The 25760-nt window shown below is 47.0% G+C and overlaps 1 protein-coding gene across 1 annotated transcript; it reads right to left on the reverse strand.

The window, feature by feature from the left end:
- Window positions 1-378: 378 nt before the first annotated feature.
- On the reverse strand, window positions 379-5606 carry cryaa (crystallin, alpha A; the record flags this gene model as incomplete). The annotated part of the gene is made up of 3 exons (XM_084460508.1): window positions 379-588; window positions 4314-4436; window positions 5409-5606. 3 exons carry the CDS (start codon window positions 5604-5606, stop codon window positions 379-381), a joined length of 531 nt encoding a protein of 176 aa, XP_084316634.1.
- Window positions 5607-25760: the final 20154 nt, after the last annotated feature.

The following is a 25760-nucleotide window of genomic DNA, read 5'->3' on the forward strand; positions in this document are numbered from 1 at the left end:
TGAGAAGTACCCACGATGCACCTGGGGTGACCACTTTGTGTTGACACAGGAAGTAGAAGGCCAGCGTTAAGAACCTGTGACTCTCTATTCGACATTTGAAGGACCCCCACCCCCCCCCCCTCCCGCCCAACAAGAATATTAATATTGTCATAATGTTCTAGAATCATCTAAAAAGGAGAATATATTAGGCTAGAAATACACTGATATCCTCTAGGGGTGGGGTCGGGGAGTGAAGGAGAGGGTTGAGAGAGGGAGGGAGTACAGGCAGACGTATGGGGGGTAGGTAGGGTGTGCGCCCCCCCAACCCAGGCCCCAGCTGATTTGTCGCCCCCCCCCCGTCCCCCGTGCCCCCCCGCGGGGTCGGCAGCTGGCGCCCGTCTAGGAGGAAGGGGCGGAGTTGGACTTGTCGTCGCGGGTGACCGGGATGCTACGGTCGCCGCGGCCAGACTCGTTGCCCCCGCTGACCTTTGGGCCGTTCAGGGTCAGGAGACCGTCGGCGGACAGCGTGCAGGTGATAGCCGATTGGTCCACACTGGAGGGGAGGCGGTAGCGGCGGTGGAACTCACGTGAGATGTAACCGTGGTCGTCCTAGAAGGGGAAAGAAGAAGAAGGTTGGGAAAGGATGACCAGAGCGAGAGTTGGTGAGGAGGGGCGGCTGTAGCTCAGTTGGTAGAGCGGGTCGTTCAGTGATCGAAGGGTCAGTGGTTCGAATCCCAGCTCCGACTGTCCACATGTCGAAGTATCCTTGAGCAAGACACCTAACCCCAAAATTGCTCCCAATGAGCAGGTTAGCACCTTGCATGGCGGCTACCGCCATTGGTGTGTGAATGTGTGTGTGAATGGGTGAATGAGAGGCCATTGTAAAGCGCTTTGAGTGCCGCTAAGGTGGAAAAGCGCTATATAAGTGTAGTCCATTTACCATTTATATTTGATACCCTGCAAGTGACTCAGTAATATCAACGTACAGATCCCAGATCTCTCTGTTTTGGTAGCTATTGTTGTTGTACGCCAGGCTACACTCCAGATGGCTGCTGGGAATCTTACTGGGAATGACGCAGAGATGATGCAATAGAAATATAAAAACACTGTTGTTACCACAACTCCCTCGCTCATTGTCTATACCCCGAGGCTCCACACATTCAGAGATAAAATAAACTATGGAGTGGAGAGAGAGAGACAGAGAGAGAGAGAGAGAGAGAGAAACAGAGAGAGAGAGAGAAACAGAGAGAGAGAGAGAGAGAGAGAGAGAAACAGAGAGAGAGAAAGAGAGAGAGAGAGAAACAGAGAGAGAGAGAGAAACAGAGAGAGAGAGAGAGAGAGGGAGAAACAGAGAGAGAGAAACAGAGAGAGAGAGAGAGAGAGAGAAACAGAGAGAGAGAGAGGACATAATGGAACAGAAAGAGTGACAGAGCAAACGGCAAATTAAGTCATGAATCTACAGAAATAAGAATGACTAGAGAAGGAAAATAACTAAGACGCTGCCTATACGTTGACTGTAATTTCCCAGCTATACATCCTGTAATTTCCCACCTATACATCCTGTAATTTCCCACCTATACATCCTGTAATTTCCCAGCTATACATCCTGTAATTTCCCACCTATACATCCTGTAATTTCCCACCTACACATCCTGTAATTTCCCACCTACACATCCTGTAATTTCCCAGCTATACATCCTGTAATTTCCCACCTATACATCCTGTAATTTCCCAGCTATACATCCTGTTATTTCCCAGCTATACATCCTGTAATTTCCCAGCTATACATCCTGTAATTTCCCAGCTATACATCCTGTAATTTCCCAGCTATACATCCTGTAATTTCCCAGCTATACATCCTGTAATTTCCCAGCTATACATCCTGTAATTTCCCACCTATACATCCTCTAATTTCCCACCTATACATCCTGTTAGAATTGGGATCAGAAAAGCCAAGAACATGAGATGCACTTTACCATTACATTACATTCATTCAGCGGACGCTTTTATCCAAAGTGACTAACAATAATTGCATTTAACATAGGCAAGGTCAGTGTACTACTACTTGCCAGAACTCACAAGTGCATCTCCTTTCTAAAACAAGTGACTAAGAGCATAATATAGTGCTGAAGGCAAAGTGAAGAATAGCAAACAAAAAATATAATAGGTGCTTAAGAGGGAGGATCCTGCTAGTACTTCTTGAAGAGGTGAGTTCTGAGCCTGCGGCGAAAGATGGACAGCAACTCTGCTGTCTTGACCGCAGTGGCCGTTCCACCACTGCTGGGCCAGGACAGAGAAGAGCCGTGACCGTGGGGCCAGGACAGAGAACAGCCGTGACCGTGGGGTCAGGACAGAGAAGAGCCGTGACCGTGGGGTCAGGACAGAGAACAGCTGTGACCGTGGGGTCAGGACAGAGAACAGCCGTGACCGTGGGGTCAGGACAGAGAAGAGCCGTGACCGTGGGGTCAGGACAGAGAAGAGCCGTGACCGTGTCGATCGACCGCAGGGGCCTCGGAGTGACGGGGCAACCAATCGCCCCGAGGTAGTCGCAGTGGTCGGGAGGGGGTATAAGGTTTGACCATGGCCTGAAGGTACTGTAGGAGGGAGCTGTTCCTTTCATTGCCCTGTAAGCTAGTACCAGAGGGTAAAACTGGATGCGAGCTGCTACAGGGAGCCAGTGTAGAGAACGGAGAAGGGAAGTTGTGTGGGAGAACTTGGGGCGGTTGAAAGAGCAAACTGCATAGCAAACTCAAAGTCAGAGGTTCATGGAGGAAAACTTGTTTTATACAGGAAGTGGACATAATCAAAAAAACAACATTTAACTCTGGGAGAGAAATATACAACAATTACGCACACATACTTTCCCTCAAATGTTATTCTTGGATTTTGAGATCAATTGGTCATTGCGGTGCATGTCCAAGAGACCGGGGGCCGCTGACCTCAACACACACACAAACACACGCACACACACACACACACACACACACACACACACACACACACACACACACACACACACACACACACACACACACACACAGTTACGACACTGTCTCTGCTGCATCTGTTACATCACCCACTGGCCAATTAAAGCACATCTGTAACTAACAGTTGTCCATCTAAACGCATGCAAACACACACACACACACACACTATAGAGGTGTAATGTTTGGGTCCTGGTAAGTGAATGTGGGGTAGGTAGTGTGGTAGTAATGTGGGGTAGGTAGTGTGGTAGTAGTGTGGGGTAGGTAGTGTGTTTGTATTGTGGGGTAGGTAGTGTGGTAGTAATGTGGGGTAGGTAGTGTGTTTGTAATGTGGGGTAGGTAGTGTGGTAGTAATGTGGGGTAGGTAGTGTGGTGGTAGTAATGTGGGGTAGGTAGTGTGGTGGTAATGTGGGGTAGGTAGTGTGGTGGTAGTAATGTGGGGTAGGTAGTGTGGTGGTAGTAATGTGGGGTAGGAAGTGTGGTAGTAATGTGGGGTAGGTTGTGTGGTGGTAATATGGGGTAGGTAGTGTGGTAGTAATGTGGGGTAGGTAGTGTGGTAGTAGTAATGTGGGGTAGGTAGTGTGGTGGTAGTAATGTGGGGTAGGTAGTGTGGTGATAATGTGGGGTAGGTAGTGTGGTGGTAATGTGGGGTAGGTAGTGTGGTAGTAATGTGGGGTAGGTAGTGTGGTGGTAGTAATGTGGGGTAGGTAGTGTGGTAGTAATGTGGGGTAGGTAGTGTGGTAGTAATGTGGGGTAGGTAGTGTGGTGGTAGTAATGTGGGGTAGGTAGTGTGGTGGTAGTAATGTGGGGTAGGTAGTGTGGTGGTAATGTGGGGTAGGTAGTGTGGTAGTAATGTGGGGTAGGTAGTGTGGTGGTAGTAATGTGGGGTAGGTAGTGTGGTGGTAATGTGGGGTAGGTAGTGTGGTGGTAGTAATGTGGGGTAGGTAGTGTGGTGGTAATGTGGGGTAGGTAGTGTGGTGGTAGTAATGTGGGGTAGGTAGTGTGGTGGTAATGTGGGGTAGGTAGTGTGGTGGTAATGTGGGGTAGGTAGTGTGGTGGTAGTAATGTGGGGTAGGTAGTGTGGTGGTAATGTGGGGTAGGTAGTGTGGTAGTAATGTGGGGTAGGTAGTGTGGTAGTAATGTGGGGTAGGTAGTGTGGTGGTAATGTGGGGTAGGTAGTGTGGTAGTAATGTGGGGTAGGTAGTGTGGTAGTAATGTGGGGTAGGTAGTGTGGTGGTAATGTGGGGTAGGTAGTGTGTTTGTAATGTGGGGTAGGTAGTGTGGTAGTAATGTGGGGTAGGTAGTGTGGTAGTAGTAATGTGGGGTAGGTAGTGTGGTGGTAATGCTCACCTGTCTTTCTCCATGCTTGCCCTGGATCTCCACATAGTCATCAGTGACCTTCACATTGAGCTCATCAGGGGAGAAGTGCTTGACATCCAGGAAGACAGTGAACTTGTCTCTGTCAGACCTCACCTAGGAAGAGACAGAGAGAGGGAGAGAAAGAGAGAGAGAGAGAGAGAGAGAGAGATAGAGAGAGCAAACGTCAGGAGAACGGGACCAGGAAGTTTGGGCAGGGCCCGACAGCCATGGTGGTGCTCCAAGATGACAGACAAGCCATGATAAATGGCCTAGTTTTGGTTAGGTGACATCTGCTAAGACCGTACAGTACGATTGTTGACTGCGAGTGCTTGTCTGCCAGCCCTGTTCGCTAGACTGGGGGTCAGTCAAGCTGGATAATGGATTTCAGCCTGTCATTGATGTTCAACGGCATATCTCTGCTTCTTCGTACTCTGGGTCAGTCTTTCCAAGCCGAATTAAACCTCACACTGTGGCTCCTGCAACCACCCAAACAACAGCAATTTGTACTAAAAAATAGGCCGTCACATTTGAAGTGGAGACCTCCAAACCTAAAGGAAGATGAGAAAACATTCAAACCGGAGTTTGAGCAACCTTTCTCAATGGGATAACAAGAACACAGAGCTTGTCCAATGGGGATTATAATTTAGAATAGAGAATAGAATAGAATAGAAAGTTTATTCGCCAACAAGTATGGGAATTCTTGTAATCGCTTGTCCTAACAGTATCTTATCAGTGCTAATCAGTTCCTCATTCCAGTCCTAGGCACTCACCTAGACATTTAAACGTTCCCAAACTGGCAATTTACTATCCGTAGTCTATCAGTCTATCAGTATCACCCTCATCTACTTATTCCATCCGATCATTTCGGTAGCCAATAAGATCTTTCTGATTCCCAAAAACACAAGCTTCCTCCACACTACAGTACATCTTCCCAATCTCCCGTCTTCCTCCAAAACTACGACAACAACATTCGATTTCATCCACAGCTCTGCCGCCATATTTCCCACGCAGACATGAGGACCACCGGCGGAACGCCTCCGCCAGCTCGTAGAACGGGGAAGACGGGGCGCAGTACGACGTTATTACCTCGGAGATGCCGGAGTTGGAGGAGTCCAGGAAGTTGCGGAAGAGCGACTGTCTGTAGTAGGGGCTGATGGTGGCGGCGGTGTAAGGGAAGAGGTCATAGTCGAACATGCCTTCCCCGAAAAACTGGTCGAAGAGGCGGCCAGGGTAGAGGGAACCTAGGGCGCGTCTGAACCAGGGGTGCTGGATGGCAATATCCATTATGTGTCTGGCTTGGTTCTGCGATCTAGTCAGGGCCTCGGGTCGACGCCGCCGGATGCTGCTGCTTCTGGGAGGGGAGGGGGGGGGTGTTCAGCGCGGCTCCTAGCTCCTGTGTGGCGAAGCGACAACGAGTGCGGTCGGCGGTTTAACTAGAGGAAGAGGAGGAGGACAGATGAAGGCAGCGAGAGCGAGTAGAGGTCCCAAGTGGTGTGTGTCCTCTTGTCCGTGGCCACCCCCTCTTTATACCTGTGGGGTAGAAAGAGGGGCTTTAGGGCAGATCTCTCTGGAATGGCATTATCTCATAGTGGGATGGGCCCAGTCAGCAGATTCAACAGGGGTGCACGCTGACTCCCTCTCAACCATGCAGTCTGGCCCCCCTCTGGGGAAGGCCGGGCAACGGTGGGACCCCATGCCAGCAGCCACCAGACACCGAGAGGTCTGCCAAAACAAACCGCCCCCGATGAGGGGATGAGGAGAGAGGAGGAGGAGGAGGAGGAGGGGGGGGGAGGGAAGGGCAGGACACGGCGGAGGGTAGTAGGTGGGCAGGTGTCCAACATGGGACCGTGTGTGTTACGGGCCGCAACGTGTGACCGCGAGACTCCCAAACACACACAAACTTGCAGACGCACAGGGCGTCACAGTGACATAATGCTATGGTATTGTTCAGGTCCTTTGGTTGGACGAAGGGTAGATTTAGTCACAGTAGCGGGAGGGGGGGGGGGGGGGGTTCTTTGAGGGAGGGGTCACCGCAGCGATAACAGGTCAAGCGAGGTGTGGTGAGAAGGGAGACGAGACGAGATCGGGGAAAACAAACGAGACAGAGGACAGAACAGGGAGTGGACATGAGAGGGGGGTCATGTGACAGTGGTAAAGGGTGACAGTATATAGTATATGAGTCTCTCCTGTTCTCTTACTAGCGAATATGTGTCACGGTTCCATAAAGGGTAAATAGTAAATGGACTACACTCATATAGCTCTTTTATCCAAAGTGCTTTACAACGGCCGCTCATTCACTCATTCACACACACATTCACACACCAATGGTGACAGCTGCCATGCAAGGTGCTAACCTGCTCATTCGGATTAATACGAAACACTGTCATGAGCTTCGGCTCACTGTGTGTGTATGTGTGTGTGAGAGAGAGAGAGCGGGAGGGAGAGAGAGAGAGAGAGAAAGGGAGAGAGGGAGAAATTGAAAGGGGTGGGGTGTGAGAGTTTATATTGACTGTAGCATATGTGTAGGTTATGAGAACACACACACACAGAAGAGTCGCCACCCAAACAGTACCGCCTCCACGCCAAGCACACCCACAGTTCTCATGGCTCCGCTCCCGCTCCCGGTGACTTCATGCCGGGGGCCGGTCAGCGCTGCATTAGTCTAATCCCACGGGGATTACACCCGGCCCAGCACGGGGGCTTAAAAGCACCAGCAGTGCCTGTTTTCCAGCCCACACTCCCCTGTGCCAAGAGCAACCAGTCATGCCCGGGGGGTGAGCCCGCGCTTAGGGGCATTGTGGGGCTGGTGGTGGGAGTCAGGGAGAGGGGGCAAAGGGGGCCGGACGTAGGGGGTTGTTAGGCCCTGGCGGGATTTCAGCCCTGTCAGCATGTTTGGAGGCAGAGGTTGTTTTTTTTTTATCAATGGAGGAGACAATGGAGATCCTAGGCCGTGTTTCCGCAAGACCTACATCGGTTCACCGGGCTGACAGAGTGGACGGCGGTTTACGGTGGCTAAGCAAGGAGACGATTACTTTTCTTACTTCCTTTTTGATGAAGGAAGTTCTACTGTTCTACCTGACGTTCGTTCAGAGCGTGGTGACCTTCGCCATCCAGCGCTGGGGTGGAAGTGTGACCATCCAGAACAGAAACATGCTGGACAAGGTTACTAAGACGGGGAGGAAAATCACTGGCTCAGATACTCAGAGTATCTCTCAGCTCTCTGACCAGTACACCATCAACCTTGCCAGACGAATACTGGACGATCCTTCCCATCCACTCTTCTCAGAGTTCCCCCTCCTCCCCTCTGGACGCAGGTTTAGAACGCCCAAAACAAGGACAAAACCAGCCGGCACTTCTTTTGTGCCAAGAAGCATTAAATTGTTGAACAGCTGTTGATGCCTGTTGCAGTGATGATGATGTTGATGCGATGATGTTGGTGAGGATGGTGATGACGATGATGGTGGTTGGTGACATTGTGGTGTTGGTGATGGGCGTACATTTTAATGTTTTCTGTATGCTTGATGTGTGCTAAACAAATTCCCCTCTGGGTCAATAAAGGTTTCAATTCAATTCAATAAAAGGTTTCAATTCAAGAGTCTAACGGAATGGCGAAGGGATGAGGAAGGGGAGAAAGTAACTTAGTGGCAGCTCTTAAATGACTGTAGCCTACTGTGGAAAACTCCTCATCACTGTAACTGTGAGAGTTAATTGTGGTGTTACTTTTTGTCACTGCGCATTAAAATAAACCCATATAAAACATCTGTAAAACCAAAGAACCAAGTGAAAAGTCGGGCCTACATAAAGCATTTTATCCTTCTCAGGCTCTTAGCAACACAAAGTTCCCAAGCACGCATGAACATTTGTTTCAGGTAGGCCTACATTCATTGTAATATTTTCGCCCATAATACTATATTTGATAGAAAATTTCATTTGTTATCCTTTATTGTTTTTGTCAAGCTTTTTGTTTCATAATATTGGTGATATTATGATGTACTGTAAGTCAAGATATCTACAGTATGCCATTGGAGGGCTAACGCATTTCTAGTTTGTTAGCGTGCGTGCGAGGATCATAATAGGCCTACTGGTTCCTATGATCATTGCCAGGATGTCATTGAATAATTGACTGCTGCCATCGACATCTAAGGATTTATTAAATATAACACAACATTGCAGAAGCAAGATAGACTACTATAGCAACTCTATACAAAGCTTACCTGCTGGGTAACACAGCAGCTGCAAGAAACATGATCCTGAACAAACAATGCCTAAATGGTAAATGGTAAATGGACTGCACTTATATAGCGCTTTTCCACCTTAGCGGCACTCAAAGCGCTTTACAATGACCTCTCATTCACCCATTCACACAGGTAGCCGCCATGCAAGGTGCTAACCTGCTCCTTGGGAGCAATTTGGGGTGAGGTGTCTTGCTCAAGGACACTTACACATGTGGAAAGTCGGAGCTGGGATTCGAACCACTGACTCTTCAATCACTGAACGACCCGCTCTACCAACTGAGCTACAGGCACCAGGCCTATTGTTAATTTAAATGAACAATAGATAAGAGAGATAAACAACTAAACTTTTGGAGAAATGTATTTAAGTAGCCTAGTGTTCAAGTATTGTTGAAAACAATAATTTAATGGTGAAAATCAAAAACAAGTCTACAAAGACTGAATAAAGAAGACCAACAACCATGCTAGCAAAAAGCTTGCAAGCAACTGCCAGGCTAAAAGAAGCAGCCAACTGTAAACTGCCAGCTAAGCTAACTGCCCACTAAACTAAGCTAACTGCTAGCTAAAAGAGGAGGACAAATCAAGGCAAATTGAGCAAAGATATAAAGAAACACAGAAGGGAGTGCATCTATTTTGGATCACAGACCTTCTCTTTGCTGATCTGTAGGCTGACCTCTCTTCGCTGACCTGTAGGTCCTGTATCATGATGAAGACCAACGCATCGTAGCCACAGTGAACCTCCACAAATCAGGGAAAGTTGTAGTGCAGAGAGGAGTCCCCTCAGCCAGCTGGTCCTGAGGTTAACCTCCACTAACCCTCCCCTGATAGAGACGACTCTCCCCAGCCAGCTGGTCCTGAGGCTGACCTCCACTAACCCTCCCCTGATAGAGAAGACTCTCCTCAGCCAGCTGGTCCTGAGGCTGACCTCCACTAGCCCCCCCTGCCTCAGGAAAACCCTCAGACAATCAATGGCGATTGCCCCTATAAGCCAGGGTGAGCCTGGCTTACCCATCCAAATCCAAATAAAACTTGTTTTTTTGCGCCTTCTTTCAGTGAAAAAAGACACGAAAATCGACTTTCAGACTCTTTTTGACTTAAATGCGTCTTGTCTTTCAATCCGTGTTTAGCGTTTTGGTAGTGCTCCGTCGCCCCCTACAGTCCTCATGAAAATACAGTCCACGTTACGGTCCGTTGACAGCTGTTTTACTAGCTCGTCATTCACTTAACATTGTAGGCCAGGTAAAATGATTCTGGCTTACGGAAATCAAGACCGAATGAAAAATCAACCAATCAAATTAGCCCACACATACAAAACCGCAAATAATGTTGTCATCAGTCGAAATGTAACCTAATCTGTCATTTGTCAAAATGCTTAAAAGTGGCTGTAGGTTAAGCCAGTTCTCAAAGTGCTTACATTGGAATTCCCATTGACATTTTAACATTGGGACGATTTATCCAATCAAAACTTGTCATGACTGTCCCGTCATTCACGTCACCTGTCAATCACATAACCCACTTTAGCTATCTAGCTACTGGCAGCATCAATGAACATGGAATACGGAGATCTTGAGTATTTGTTGAAAGTTGATTCCAAAATGAAGTGGATTAAATTAATTTGGGTTACGATATAAGGTAGGTGTACTGTAGTTTTCCTGTATGTTTTTACATATAAAAATTCCACTGCTCAGCGCCCTTCTGGTGCTGTGAAACCGCCCATCAGGGCATGCTTTGAAAGCGCACCCCCCAAAAAATTGTGCGACCCAATCTGACCCAACAAAAATTACGAAGTAGCCTAAATTCGAATGCTATTTGGCCCTAAATCGAGAGTACACAATGGCAGATCACTGTTACTGATCCAAAACTGAATAAGACATGAGCATAGCCTGGCGATAGAAACAGGAAGAAACAGGACGACACAGACAGACCGTGGTGCTGGAGAGGTTGGGTGATTTATGAAAAATGTTTTTGATTAGGGGACACTGAGGTGTGCTGGCTCTCAAAGTTTTTTGGCAAATAGATTCGACAACTGGACAATGGAATACGTTGCACAGCAAATGCAGTATCCAACAGTTCGCTCATGGCTAGCTAGCAATGGTACAGCTATGGGATTAGCTCATTTGGGTTGCTGTCAAAGCTGCCGCTCTTATGTTGCTATAGCCTACAATTATCAGAACAATATGAACATTCAGTTGAAAGTTTTCCATCCATCACTGGATGAGGAATAAGCACCGCAAAGCGATCAATTCTCACGCAAGCAGGAGCCTGGCTGTGGATTTCTCCGATCCGGTGTTGCGACCCAGTCTCTAGAAATGTTTTGGATGAGTTGCCGACAGTTTGCGCCTCCAGCCAATCAGCGCGCCTGCCTATGGTAGCCTGACGTGCACCTCGTAGCTAACGTTACCCGCTATAGCCAGCCAGTGGAACTGTCGTGTTCAGATGGCTCTAGCTCAAAAAGTATTTATGTCAGCTTGGATATTTAGATGGCTAGAATCAAGACAAATAGAAGAACAGTTTGATGTATAATATGTCCCATAATACTTTCGGATGTATTATATTATGGAGCTACGAACACACAAAAAGTCTCCAATGGCACAGGGAAGAGAAACGCCGACTCAATCGGCCTTCACTGTGGTAAATCTGGAATCTGGAATGTGATTGGACTAACAAAATGTCAATATCTGAATCCTGTTCAGACAGGGCCGGAGTACTGTCCTCCCTTGCGGTAATTTTTCAGCGTTTTGGCCAATCACAAATTAGCAAGAAAAAAGGCATTACATTGATTTAAGAGAAAAGAACCCGCCCTAAGGGAGGCTAGCCTCCCTTCCATAGATATCTATGGGTCCTCCAGCTGCATGCTATATATGTCACTGTTGGAGCTTTAGAATTTCAATAATGGGTTTTTATCCATAGGGAAAACCTGCTTTATGAACAAAACTGAGATAATATTAATTATGAATAAATCAATTCATACATTTATATTTTAATCCCTCTCTCTTCTCTCCAAAAACTGAGGAGGACTGTCCTCCCCTGCCTCAATGGACGAGCCTCCACTGGTGTGATATTATAATTAAGAAATGCATGGCAAAGTAGAACCTGCCTGTCTTGGATCAGCCATAAACCAGGCTGGGCCTGGTCTGGTTTTTACTCAACTTGGTTCGGTGGAAAGACTAATGCAACCGCCGTTAAGCCCCACAGAAGAAGAAGAATAAGACAGTTACATCACTGCAATATGTGAAAAAATACGGTTTTATCTAAACTTCCATCTGGAAGCTTTCCTTTTACTCGTCTTGCGTGGCCTAGGCTACATCACTGCAGTATGTGCACACAACTTCGGTTTTATCTAAACTTCCATCTGGAAGCTTTTTCAAACGGCTTTTCCGTTCAGCACACCGAGAGATCATCGTGTTATCGCGAGTGTTTACCTGGCTGAGATCATCGTGTTATCGCGAGTGTTTACCTGGCTGAGATCATCGTGTTATCGCGAGTGTTTACCTGGCTGAGATCATCGTGTTATCGCGAGTGTTTACCTGGCTGAATTAGCTACAGTAGCGTTTCACATCCTTTCATAGGCTAAATAAGACAGGTAAACACTCGCGTTTAGATTAAAGTGAAGAAGTTCAAATTTGGTAATACGATTAATATTATTATTATTTTTTTTTTTACGCGTTAGTTTCAGGATTAATCGCGAGCATTGATGTGTTAATGTTGACAGCCCTAATTATAGGCTAATCATGATCATTTGCATCATTATCTTGATAGTTTCTTTATTTGCTTAGTGCTATCTGCTTTTGTTTGTTTGGGTGAACGTGCTTGCTTGATTTGTTTGTTGTTGCATTGTTTGTTTGATGGTTGATGTGTTCCAAATGGCCTACGTTTTTGTTCAATTCTAATATTTGTTGATTTAGAAATGACAATGGGTATTTTAGATTCAGATTTTGGTGATTGTAACTAATTACATTGCTGTTGTTATATGTAGGCCTACGCTTTGGCAATGTAAGATGCATATTATCATGCCAATACAGCCCTTTGAATTGAAGCAGTGACGCAGTATCTCTTAATGTCCCCAACATCTCACTGCTTTTATCTGAATGTCTCTCTCTTGCTATTCCTCCATCACCCCCTTGTGGCAATTATGTGTAACTGCAGCTGGACACCATCGACTACAAAATATAATGGTGCAGTTATGATGTGTAACCGTGATAATGTGTACATTTATGGATTAAATATATCTGCATATCTGCACAGGTAGACTAATGGTTTGGCTTTTCTCAAGTACCCCAAAGGCCAATGTTGACTCAGAGAAGTATGGTGCATGCAGAGGTTGAGCACAGTTTCTGCATCTAAGCAAAATGACAGCACAGAATAACGGTTTAATTTAACATCCATTAATTTTACCCAAAGCTGAACATAATTTCACAGTACATTATACATTCCACGTACAATGCCCTACCTACTGTTGAAATGCATACCAGGGTAACCCCCGTCATTTCAAACCATCTATGCATGCTCATTTTGATTCAGTTCATGTTAAAGTCGCACTGAAATGAAAAAAGCATTCTGTCCCATTTTGGTTCACATAACTGGTCATAGTGTTCATCTATTCAACTATGTATGCCAAAGAAAAAAAAAAATTCTACTTTTGTTGTAATCTTTTATCAAAGTATATAATTTCTTACTTCCTGGAAAACGGTAGGTCACGTGCAATGACGACAACAGGTACCTTCGATTTTAGGCCAATAATCTCACGACATCCACCCGTCAATCAACGCTATTCTTCTATCGAATCTGTCTAAAGTTCTTAAAACCCGTCCGCTTGTCAATGTTCCAATCAAATTCCTCTAAACGCATGTCCCACCCTCATAGCTTGTTTGCGTCGGAAATACGTCAAACTACAGAAGTTAGATGATCTCAAACGTCCGTTTCAGTGCGACTTTAAGCAAAGACAAGCAGCCTACAGAACCCAGAGAAACATGAAAAAGTTCACATAGATTTCAAAGTTCTGTTTCACAAGATTTCTCAAGACAGACTGGCCTCATCGATTAAAATCTCTCCAATACGTTGTCCTAACATTTCACATTACAACAATCAGGCAGAAGAGCCAAGAGACACCACACATACCTCACAGACCTTGTACACATTTCATTGGACACGATACCGTTACCGTATCTTGTACATATGACAAATAAAGACCAAGTGTAGACAAAGAAGAACTAAAAAGAGGAACATCAGGACAGGACACACACACACACACACACACACACACACACACAGAGCAGCTCTCAATGGGCGAACAGGGTGTGTATCCGGGAACATCCACATTGGATATTTGTCATATTCGGAGCATCTCAGGATCGGTACGGAGCATGTTAGGACTCCGGATATTGATGATATTCAGAATACACAGAGTCATGACACGCTGCATACCGACATGTTCCCATTCCTGAGTTCTGATATGCTCCGGAAATGACAAATATCAAATGTGGATATTCCTGAATACCGACCGTTTTCGCCCAGTGTTATCAGACGTCTGCAGCACCAGGCGCAGGTCACGCACCTCACGTCTGGACTGGGACTGGGGGGGGGGGGGGGGGGAAGGTGAAAGGTGGGAGAGGGTTGACCTATGTTCTCTCCCCCCGGAGGCTGTGCTCCAGGCTGCTGACGGTCTCCTGCGGCTGAGCCAGTTCCTACTAAAGTGAAATGTATTAATTATTCTTAATAAAATTATTACTACATGAGAGTAATACAAATGTATTGATGTAATACAGCATAATACAGTATAAAAATATACTACATATCCCCCCTTCGAGGCGTCCTAACGCCTCGACACAAAACAACACTAAACATAACAAAAAATCCCCAAAACACATACAAATAACCAAATCATCACACAGCAACAAAGCAAATCGGGGGCCAGAGGTTAATAGCACTTAGCCCCACCGAAAGAGAACAGCCCTCAGCGCTGTCTCATATCCTCTTCCCATGCTGGAGCAATCTTCAGACATCAAACCCCCAGGTGGCGTCCATGACACCCAGAGAACAATGTCCGTAGCAAGATGGTAAGCTCACCCCGTCTGAAACAGGGAGAACACTCCAGGAATGTCCAAGAATGACCCTCAAGTCATTCGTGACTCCACACAGTTCATAGCTTCATGCTGGCGAGGGGCAACCACTCCTTCGTAGCCCACACAATGCACTCCAGGATAGTCTGAAAACATCAACACAGAACTACACAAAAAACAGAACATCCCACAGAAATAGACTAAACCCAACTTACTACAAAACAGAACAATCTAACCAAGGAGACGTGTACACACACCTGAATCAGTAACACAGGTGAAATGTAAGCGACCCTAACCCTAACCCTAACCCTCAAGCTTGATTGAACAAGAAAAACCCTAAACAGAAATGACATACAACGCTAAACATCAAGTAACCTCATGTTCCAACATATATCAGAAAGATATAGAAAGACAAACAAAAGTTAACAGACAAACAACAGGTTTCAGGCAGTCCCCAGGAAGGCACGATCCAGGCTCCTCAAAGACCTGCCGCCCAGGGTCCATAGCACCTGAAAAATAACACTCAACAGGGGCAGGCCTAAAGCCAACTCCTCACAAACGAAAATATCCTCATGAAAATGAAATTCATACAGTAGAATGCATAAACGAACAGCTTAAGGACAGTCATTGACTATTGAAACATATAAACTCCTAATCAAAGTGAGAACATTACCTAAACTGAATCATCTATTCAAAACCTGTCAGACTTTGAGTTCGCACCAATACCTAAAAGATCATCCTCAGAATCACTCATCATCGCTCCTAAGACTCAAAAGCTCTTCAACTATTTCATCATAGTCTCTGAAAACCTTCACCAGGTGATATAACAATAATCTGTCCAGCTAAACTTCTCGCTATCCGTTAAACCATAACTCAAAGCAGGGGAATCACACAACATGTCAATATCAGAGAAAGAACTAGAGCAATCCTAAAAATCAAAACTTTCCATGTACCAGACTGTAACCAACTTCATCACGAATCCAAACCATTTGAAATGACTAAACAGCTTTGTAAACCAATTATCTAAACGGATGTTATATGAAACCATAACTGAATACTCCTACTATTATAACAAATTCCTGTAATAAACATTCATCACTCTTTCAATATTTCGCATCACACATTCTAAAGAGGAACACAATAACTAAACATCAAATCATCAATAACCATACAAGACACATTACTTTTTTTTCGTTTTTCTGAACCAAAAGATGGTTCATACTCCAGAGTCTATATTCAACTAACTTGCTTCTATAATAATCTTCTAGAGACAAATGTTTCTCCAAAATGTCACAGATGTAATAAAAATATTCCTTATCACTTCAACTTCAAGAATGAACTCAGGCTCATAGGTGACAACGTAGATGGAGAGTCAGATTGCTATTAACCTCTGGAAGGAACGTGGAGCTACAAGACTGAACTAAAAACCTAAGTATAATTGTGTTACTCTAATAGCTAGTTCTAAGTGCTAAGTCGTCAGTGTCATTGTGAAACTGCCTTGTTATTCAATGTTATTGTGAGAGTTAAGCTGAATCCCAATCTGAGTGCGCAAACCGCCCTTGCGGCCCCTCGCACTTGCAGTCTGACGCTCCCCTCAGCTCTCTGCTCGGCTCTGCAAATTGACCAACTGACGTCTGTTTTAATTTAATAATAATTAAACAATTATGTTGGGTGGGATATGTTTGCAGCATGTGGATTTCAAGATCAATGTTGTGTTATCGGCAAATGTCATCATTTATGTGTGATGCACTCGGATCATGACTCGGATGCACTCGAGCACTGTGTCACATGAGACGCGGTGGGCTGTGGGTATTTTCTGCTCCTAAAGTCCGTGAAATTGCGGACTTTCGGTAAGTGCGGTTAAAGTGCGCAAAATGGCGGCAGTGGCGCACTTGTGGACCTAGCAATTCTGTTTTGGAACTACCCTGAGCCCTTGTGGACTTAGCGGGAATGGGCATGTAAGGCCATAAGGCCGCGAGTGCTCTGCACTTTCGCCTAAGTGCACGATTTGGGATTTAGCTTTAGTTTCTGCCTGAGCTAGACTAATTGCCCTGTTGAGTGGGCTGAGGGAGTGGCCTACTCTCCTGGCAGACGATTAGCAATCAGCAGTTACAGGCCTTAACCCTTTTAACCCTGAAAGTACAGTGACAACATTTTGAATATTAATTGGATTTTCCCTATAACACTAGAAAGCGCAGTTTCTCAGCTTTCAGCAAGTGTTGGAGTGAGGAATTTTTTTGATTTGTTAGATATTTTTTTTATATTATTAAATATTTGTTTTATATTATTAAAACAAATATTTATTTTTATTATATTTTTTAAAATGTTGCCGGTGACGTGGTCGTATCGAAAGGGTTAAGCAATGCTGGCTTAGACGGCGACAGCGGGAAGGCGACAGATCCCTCCGGTGCGCGACCAAAGGCACCGGGCGACTTATTCAAGAGCGACTTTGTCAAGTAAGACTGTCAGGAAGGTAGTACGTCTACATTTACCTCTGTACCTGTTTTGTTACCATTATGTGTTTGCATCCTTTTCCTCTTGTGTTCCCTCTCCGGGGGTCACGCAGACACTGGGTCACCCCCAGACTCCGTAACCCCTCTAACCTCATCTATCCTACTGTCTCAACTCATAGAGAGCAAGTGGTGACAGGGGGACTTTGGAATTGCCAGTCGGCGGTGCCCAAAGCTGAGTTTATCTCAGGCTATGCATCCTCGCTCTCCCTCAGCTTCCTTGCTCTCACCGAGACATGGATCACACCAGAGAACACTACCACACCCAGACACGGATCACACCAGAGAACACTACCACACCCGCAGACATGGATCACACTAGAGAACGCTGCCACACCCAGACCTGGATCACACCAGAGAAACCTGCCACACCCAGACACGGATCACACTAGAGAACACTGCCACACCCAGACCTGGATCACACCAGAGAACACTGCCACACCCAGACCTGGATCACACTAGAGAACACTGCCACACCCAGACCTGGATCACACTACCACACCCAGACCTGGATCACACTACCACACCCAGACCTGGATCACACTAGAGAACACTACCACACCCAGACCTGGATCACACCAGAGAACCCTGCCACACCCAGACACGGATCACACCAGAGAACACTGCCACACCCAGACCTGGATCACACCTGAGAACCCTGCCACACCCAGACCTGGATCACACCAGAGAACCCTGCCACACCCAGACCTGGATCACACTAGAGAACACTGCCACACCCAGACACGGATCACACCAGAGAACACTGCCACACCCAGACACGGATCACACCAGAGAACACTGCCACACCCGCAGCCCTGTCAGATGGGTACTCTTTCTCCCACACTCCCAGAGCTGCGAGGCGAGGTGGTGGTACTGGCCTGCTCATTTCCCCGACATGGAAATACTCACTCGTCTCCATTCCACAGTTCTCCCCGCCCTCTTTTGAATTCCATGCTGTCTCTGTCACGTATCCAATCAAGCTCACCATTGCTGTTGTGTATCGCCCACCAGGTCCTCTTGGTGAATTCCTAGAGGAGCTCGATACACTAGTTTCGCACTTCCCTGACGATGGGTCCGCACTCATCCTTCTCGGGGACTTCAACATCCAGAGTGAGAAATTGGAACCTCTTCTCTCCTTTCCTCCTTCGATCTTCACCTCTCTTCTTCTCCTCCTACTCACAAAGCCGGCAACCAGCTGGATCTCATCTTCACTAGACACTGTTCCACCCCTAACCTGTGTGTCACGCCCCTCCATCTCTCTGACCACTATTTCATGTCCTACTCCCTCTCCATCCCCTCTTCCCCTGTAACTCCTCCTCCTACCCACATGGTTACCGCCCGTAGCCATCTCCGCTCGCTCTCCCCTACTGACCTTTCCTCTGCTGTCACCTCCGCCCTCCCCGCCCCTGAATCCTTCTCTCTGCTATCCTCTGATACTGCCACTGATCTTCTCCTCTCTACTCTTTCCTCTTCTCTGGACAATCTCTGTCCCCTCACCTCCAGGCCTGCACGCCCACCTCCACCTGCCCCATGGCTGTCGGACTCAGTGCGTACTGATAGACGGAGCCTGAGAATAGCTGAGCGTAAATGGAGGAAAGGCAAGCTCCCAGAGGACCTTCTTAATTTCCAATCTCTTCTTTCCACATTCTCCTCCTCTCTGTCTGCTGCTAAAGCTGCTTTCTTCCGCTCTAAAATCCTAACCTCCGCTTCCAATCCTAAAAAACTCTTTGAAACCTTCTCTTCACTACTCCAGCCCCCACCTCCTACTCCCAACTCCTCCCTTCTCCCTGATGATTTCGCCAACTTCTTTGACAAGAAAGTTAACGATATCAGATCCTCTTTCTCCTCTTTCTTTTCGTCATAGGCTCAAAACTCATCTCTTCAAGAAGTACTACAACAATCCTCCCTCCTAAGCACTTATTGTATTTTATTGTATTATTATATTGCACTGTACTTTAGATTGCTATTCTTGCACTTTGCCTTCAGCACTAGATGATGCTCTTAGTCACTTGTTTTAGAGAGAAGATGCGCTTGTGAGTTCTGGCAAGTAGTAGTACATTTGCTCTTCCTACGTTAAATGCAATTATTGTTAGTCGCTTTGGATAAAAGCGTCTGCTAAATGCCTCTAATGTAAAATAAAACATGTTACCCTTACCATATTCTCTTTCCATTTCTGCAACAGAGTTTGATTGATTGTTGGAACATCGACTTGGTTGAATCTCCATGAGTTCCTTATCAAAACAATAAGACGAACAAAAACTTCAATCAATTGTATTTACTTGCACTGGCAATAAGTGAAAATAATGTTTACATTATGATCATGAGGCGTCAACAGGTTTACAATGATGTAGCAGAGCATCACTGCACTGAGGATTGGTACTGGGGGTTTTATGTGAAACATATTCCTATGGAATCTGCACAGGTATGGTGTATGCCAGGTTACTGTACATGGGAAAGTGACATGTCGGAGGTGACAGGTGGAACACCACTTATGCCATGTTTCCAGGCAGACCTCATCTGTCTCATCCCCAGGGCTGGATGTGTCCTGGTCCTCGCCAAAGAACAATTCCTTACTGATGATGGTTATGTTCTGTTTCACAAATTAAATCATTCTAAATGTTCGAAATTGTGAAAATTGTTTTTTTTCCACAGATGCAATCAAAAGGTCTACCAGTAGGTCCTAAGACCATATTACCAGCATAGACAACACATACACAAGCTGGTCTCCCAGCACCATAACATTACCAGCTTCCTGAACATCAGTTCCCACCATAGACCATTCATGCTGGCCTTCTTTGTATATGTCTACGACACGTGCACAAGAAAAGATTTGGGTTGGCTGCTTTCTCATTCCATGTAATTATCATAATCAAAACAATAACATTGCATATTGTTATCTATGGACAAGTAGTCAACATATAGTGACCATACACTACATTGAAAAGCTCTGGTTGATGCTGCTAGGGAAAGGGATGTCTGGGGCCCCCTGCTGGAGCTGCTGCCTCCGCGACCCGACCCTGGATAAGCGGATGAAGATGATGATGATGATGATGATGAAAATCTCTGTCAGTGAGCACTGTACATTGAATCTGATGTAAGCCTACAGTCTATGTAGTACCACATGGGATGTGGCAGGCTATGTCTTTAACCGTTCTAATAAGTTAAGCAGTCTAATGGTTGAGACAAGAAACATAGGCTAACTATTGCTGTCATGACATAAAGATGCCACACACCCATCATTTGATAGACAGTAGGTGTAGTAGGAACCCTGAACCTTGTGTTGGCTACTGGTATGTGCAATAGAAACATCCTCAGAAACACTGTGCTGGTGTGTAGGCTACAGTAACAGAACATCAAATCTAATATGGCCTACAGTGTAACAATTGTCTACCGTGTGATATTCTGAATCTGCACGCACTCCCACTAGAAGTTGTTGGAGGTGCAAGCAAACATGCAAGTCAGATGTAACGTTAGCGAACGATCGGCAACAGTTTCAAAAAGAAGCTACAGTAGTTCAAAGTAAACGCTACCCTGTATTATTAATAAATTGATAAATAATAATAGCAGCAGCTTCCGGCACCAGACTGGTGCTCCACGGCTGCAGCCTCCCCCTATAGGAGGAGACCTATTAATTATATTATTATTATTATTATTATTATTATTATTATTATTATTATTAAATTATTATTATTAATTAAATTATTATTATTAATTAAAGTATTATTAATTAAATTATTATTATTAATTTAATTTAATTATTATTTATTAATTTAATTATTATTTATTAAATTATTATTATTAATTTAATTAAATTATTATTAGTATTATTAAATTATTAGTATTAATTTAATTATTATTTATTAAATTATTAGTATTAATTTAATTAAATTATTATTATTATTATTAAATTAGTTCTATTAATACATCCATGGAGGAGACTCACCCAGGAAGGTGAGTTTGGAATCCCTGTAGCAGATGTATCGGCTCTTCCCATTGGACACATCCACCAGTGATCACGTGACGCAGGCTAGAACCGTTGATGCTACTGGCTTCCTGGAAAGGGAGAGTCACAATTCGCCTGGGGCCTATTTGCTTTGGAGTTGTGGTTTCCGGTCTAAACAGATAGTGATCCTCCTGTCCAAAAACAGGCCTACCTATTAACCTACGATGCAATGCGGCAAGAACTTCTTCTGGAATAGGTTTCATTTGGTATGGCCATGTTTTATTCAAATTTTGAGCGACTGGCGAGAATAGGCTGCTCGATTCGGCATGTGTGTGACAGGATACCAGCGGGCTCAAGACCGGAAGCCGAGCGATTAGAAATCAGGCTCCGACAGTCATCGGAGATTTGATCTGATTTGATTTTAACCCCGCGGCGTCAAACGCCTGGAACGCGACGCTACCGAGCGGCCGTGTGAGTGTCTCCGCCTCTCTGAGCCTGCCGGGCCCACAAGGTTCAGCTCAATCAATCAATCAAAGCTTTATTTGTATAGCGCATTTCATACCCAGAGGCAACACAATGTGCTTTACAGAGAACAAGGGAGGTGGGCATACGACCCACCCCTACATATTCCAGAGGGAAGCAAAAAAAACAGTCATCACCCGGGGGTCAGATAAGTGAGCTGTAAAAATTCTTCCCTGACCCCTCTCAACAAGGCGATCGAGCAAGCTCCTGGAGTATGTTTGTCTACCGGCTAACATTTATAAAGCAATACATAACATTAAATTACATTTCAGAGTAAGAGAGGCTAAACAAGCATCATAGGAGAGACATGGCAAATACTGGTGTGTGTTTGCTACGGCCCAGGCCTAAAGCCGGAAGTGGGCTGGTGTATGTCTGTGTGTACGTGTGTGTGTGTGTGTGTTAACTAAATGCTACCTCATTGACAGTCTCCTTGGATTCACCAGGGTCATGGGGAGGACAGCGTGTGACCGCGAGGACTCTGTTCATGGAGGTGGAAGCCACTCAGCGGTTCCTCCAGTCAAAGGAGTTGACTCGTTTGCGAGCGCCACATCACTCACTTAAACAAGGCAGGTGCAATCGCTCACTCTAGCTTTCTCCTATCTCCCTCCTACCTCCCTCCTACCTCCCTCCTACCTCTCTCCTACCTCCCTCCTACCTCCCTCCTACCTCTCTCCTACCTCCCTCCTACCTCTCTCCTACCTCCCTCCTACCTCTCTCCTACCTCTCTCCTACCTCTCTCCTACCTCCCTCCTACCTCTCTCCTACCTCTCTCCTACCTCTCTCCTACCTCTCTCCTACCTCTCTCCTACCTCTCTCCTACCTCCCTCCTACCTCTCTCCTATCTCCCTCCTACCTCTCTCCTACCTCCCTCCTACCTCTCTCCTACCTCCCTCCTACCTCCCTCCTACCTCTCTCCTACCTCTCTCCTACCTCTCTCCTACCTCTCTCCTACCTCTCTCCTACCTCCCTCCTACCTCCCTCCTACCTCTCTCCTACCTCCGTCCTACCTCTCTCCTACCTCTCTCCTACCTCTCTCCTACCTCTCTCCTACCTCCCTCCTACCTCTCTCCTACCTCCCTCCTACCTCCCTCCTACCTCCCTCCTACCTCTCTCCTACCTCCCTCCTACCTCTCTCCTACCTCCCTCCTACCTCTCTCCTACCTCCCTCCTACCTCCCTCCTACCTCCCTCCTACCTCTCTCCTACCTCCCTCCTACCTCTCTCCTACCTCCCTCCTACCTCTCTCCTACCTCTCTCCTACCTCCCTCCTACCTCTCTCCTACCTCTCTCCTACCTCCCTCCTACCTCTCTCCTACCTCCCTCCTACCTCTCTCCTACCTCCCTCCTACCTCCCTCCTACCTCTCTCCTACCTCCCTCCTACCTCCCTCCTACCTCTCTCCTACCTCCGTCCTACCTCTCTCCTACCTCTCTCCTACCTCCCTCCTACCTCTCTCCTACCTCTCTCCTACCTCCCTCCTACCTCTCTCCTACCTCTCTCCTACCTCCCTCCTACCTCCCTCCTACCTCTCTCCTACCTCCCTCCTACCTCTCTCCTACCTCTCTCCTACCTCTCTCCTATCTCCCTCCTACCTCTCTCCTACCTCTCTCCTACCTCTCTCCTACCTCTCTCCTACCTCCCTCCTACCTCTCTCCTACCTCCCTCCTACCTCTCTCCTACCTCTCTCCTACCTCCCTCCTACCTCTCTCCTACCTCTCTCCTACCTCTCTCCTACCTCCCTCCTACCTCTCTCCTACCTCCCTCCTACCTCCCTCCTACCTCCCTCCTACCTCTCTCCTACCTCTCTCCTACCTCCCTCCTACCTCCCTCCTACCTCTCTCCTACCTCCCTCCTACCTCTCTCCTACCTCCCTCCTACCTCTCTCCTACCTCCCTCCTACCTCTCTCCTACCTCTCTCCTACCTCTCTCCTACCTCCCTCCTACCTCTCTCCTACCTCTCTCCTACCTCTCTCCTACCTCCCTCCTACCTCTCTCCTACCTCCCTCCTACCTCCCTCCTACCTCTCTCCTACCTCTCTCCTATCTCCCTCCTATCTCCCTCCTACCTCTCTCCTACCTCCCTCCTACCTCTCTCCTACCTCTCTCCTACCTCTCTCCTATCTCCCTCCTACCTCCCTCCTACCTCCCTCCTACCTCCCTCCTACCTCTCTCCTACCTCCCTCCTACCTCTCTCCTACCTCCCTCCTACCTCTCTCCTACCTCTCTCCTACCTCCCTCCTACCTCTCTCCTACCTCCCTCCTACCTCTCTCCTACCTCCCTCCTACCTCCCTCCAACCTCCCTCCTACCTCCCTCCTACCTCCCTCCTACCTCTCTCCTACCTCCCTCCTACCTCTCTCCTACCTCTCTCCTACCTCCCTCCTACCTCTCTCCTACCTCTCTCCTACCTCCCTCCTACCTCTCTCCTACCTCCCTCCTACCTCCCTCCTACCTCTCTCCTATCTCCCTCCTACCTCTCTCCTACCTCCCTCCTACCTCTCTCCTACCTCCCTCCTACCTCCCTCCTACCTCTCTCCTACCTCTCTCCTACCTCCCTCCTACCTCCCTCCTACCTCCCTCCATCCTCCCTCCTACCTCTCTCCTACCTCCCTCCTACCTCTCTCCTACCTCTCTCCTACCTCTCTCCTACCTCCCTCCTACCTCCCTCCTACCTCTCTCCTACCTCCCTCCTACCTCCCTCCTACCTCTCTCCTACCTCTCTCCTATCTCCCTCCTACCTCCCTCCTACCTCTCTCCTACCTCCCTCCTACCTCTCTCCTACCTCCCTCCTACCTCTCTCCTACCTCCCTCCTACCTCTCTCCTACCTCCCTCCTACCTCCCTCCTACCTCTCTCCTACCTCCCTCCTACCTCTCTCCTACCTCCCTCCTACCTCTCTCCTACCTCCCTCCTACCTCCCTCCTACCTCTCTCCTACCTCCCTCCTACCTCTTTCCTACCTCCCTCCTACCTCTCTCCTACCTCCCTCCTACCTCCCTCCTACCTCCCTCCTACCTCTCTCCTACCTCCCTCCTACCTCTCTCCTACCTCTCTCCTACCTCTCTCCTACCTCCCTCCTACCTCTCTCCTACCTCTCTCCTACCTCCCTCCTACCTCTCTCCTACCTCTCTCCTACCTCCCTCCTACCTCTCTCCTACCTCCCTCCTACCTCTCTCCTACCTCCCTCCTACCTCTCTCCTACCTCTCTCCTACCTCCCTCCTACCTCTCTCCTACCTCCCTCCTACCTCTCTCCTACCTCCCTCCTACCTCCCTCCTACCTCCCTCCTACCTCCCTCCTACCTCCCTCCTACCTCCCTCCTACCTCTCTCCTACCTCCCTCCTACCTCTCTCCTACCTCTCTCCTACCTCCCTCCTACCTCCCTCCTACCTCTCTCCTACCTCCCTCCTACCTCCCTCCTACCTCTCTCCTACCTCTCTCCTACCTCCCTCCTACCTCCCTCCTACCTCTCTCCTACCTCTCTCCTACCTCCCTCCTACCTCTCTCCTACCTCCCTCCTACCTCCCTCCTACCTCTCTCCTACCTCCCTCCTACCTCTCTCCTACCTCCCTCCTACCTCTCTCCTACCTCTCTCCTACCTCCCTGCCCTACACAGCTTCACTCACTATAGTATTGTTAGGGAGATGGAAAGATACAAAGGTTTCTACTGTATAGCCTAGCGGAGGGATGGCAGTCTGCAGCCAATCACCCTCAGCAGAGCGGGTGACCCTGCAGCCTGGTCGTGTCCTTGGCGGTGGCAGCAGACGGTGATGGAGGAGGTGAGGATGGACTCAATGTCGATGATAATAGTGAACGGGGAAGGGTAGTGAACCAAGGTTATAATAGTTTTGCTTTTGTCATTAGTTTTTATTTGTATATCGTTTTAACTTTTTGTTTTCAATTTCAGTTTAGTTTTGATTAGTTTTAAAGCAGGTTTGCTAGTTTAGTTTAGTTTTTATTTTTGGAAAATGCTTAGTTTTAGTTTAGTTTTTATTAGTTTCAGTATTAGTTTTAGTTTTTTTTTTCTTCTGCTCTAGCCTTATGAGACTCTCTCACTCCGTGTGAAACAAACCATCTGGCGCATGTCAGGTTACTTCTGCGCAGGGACACAGCTAAAAACAAAATGGATAGATTTCATATCCACCCAAAATATTGGCTATTGGCTATAATAGGCTTATT

Source organism: Borostomias antarcticus (assembly GCF_949987555.1).
Source record: "Borostomias antarcticus genome assembly, chromosome: 32".
Classification (NCBI taxonomy): Eukaryota; Metazoa; Chordata; class Actinopteri; order Stomiiformes; family Stomiidae; genus Borostomias; species Borostomias antarcticus.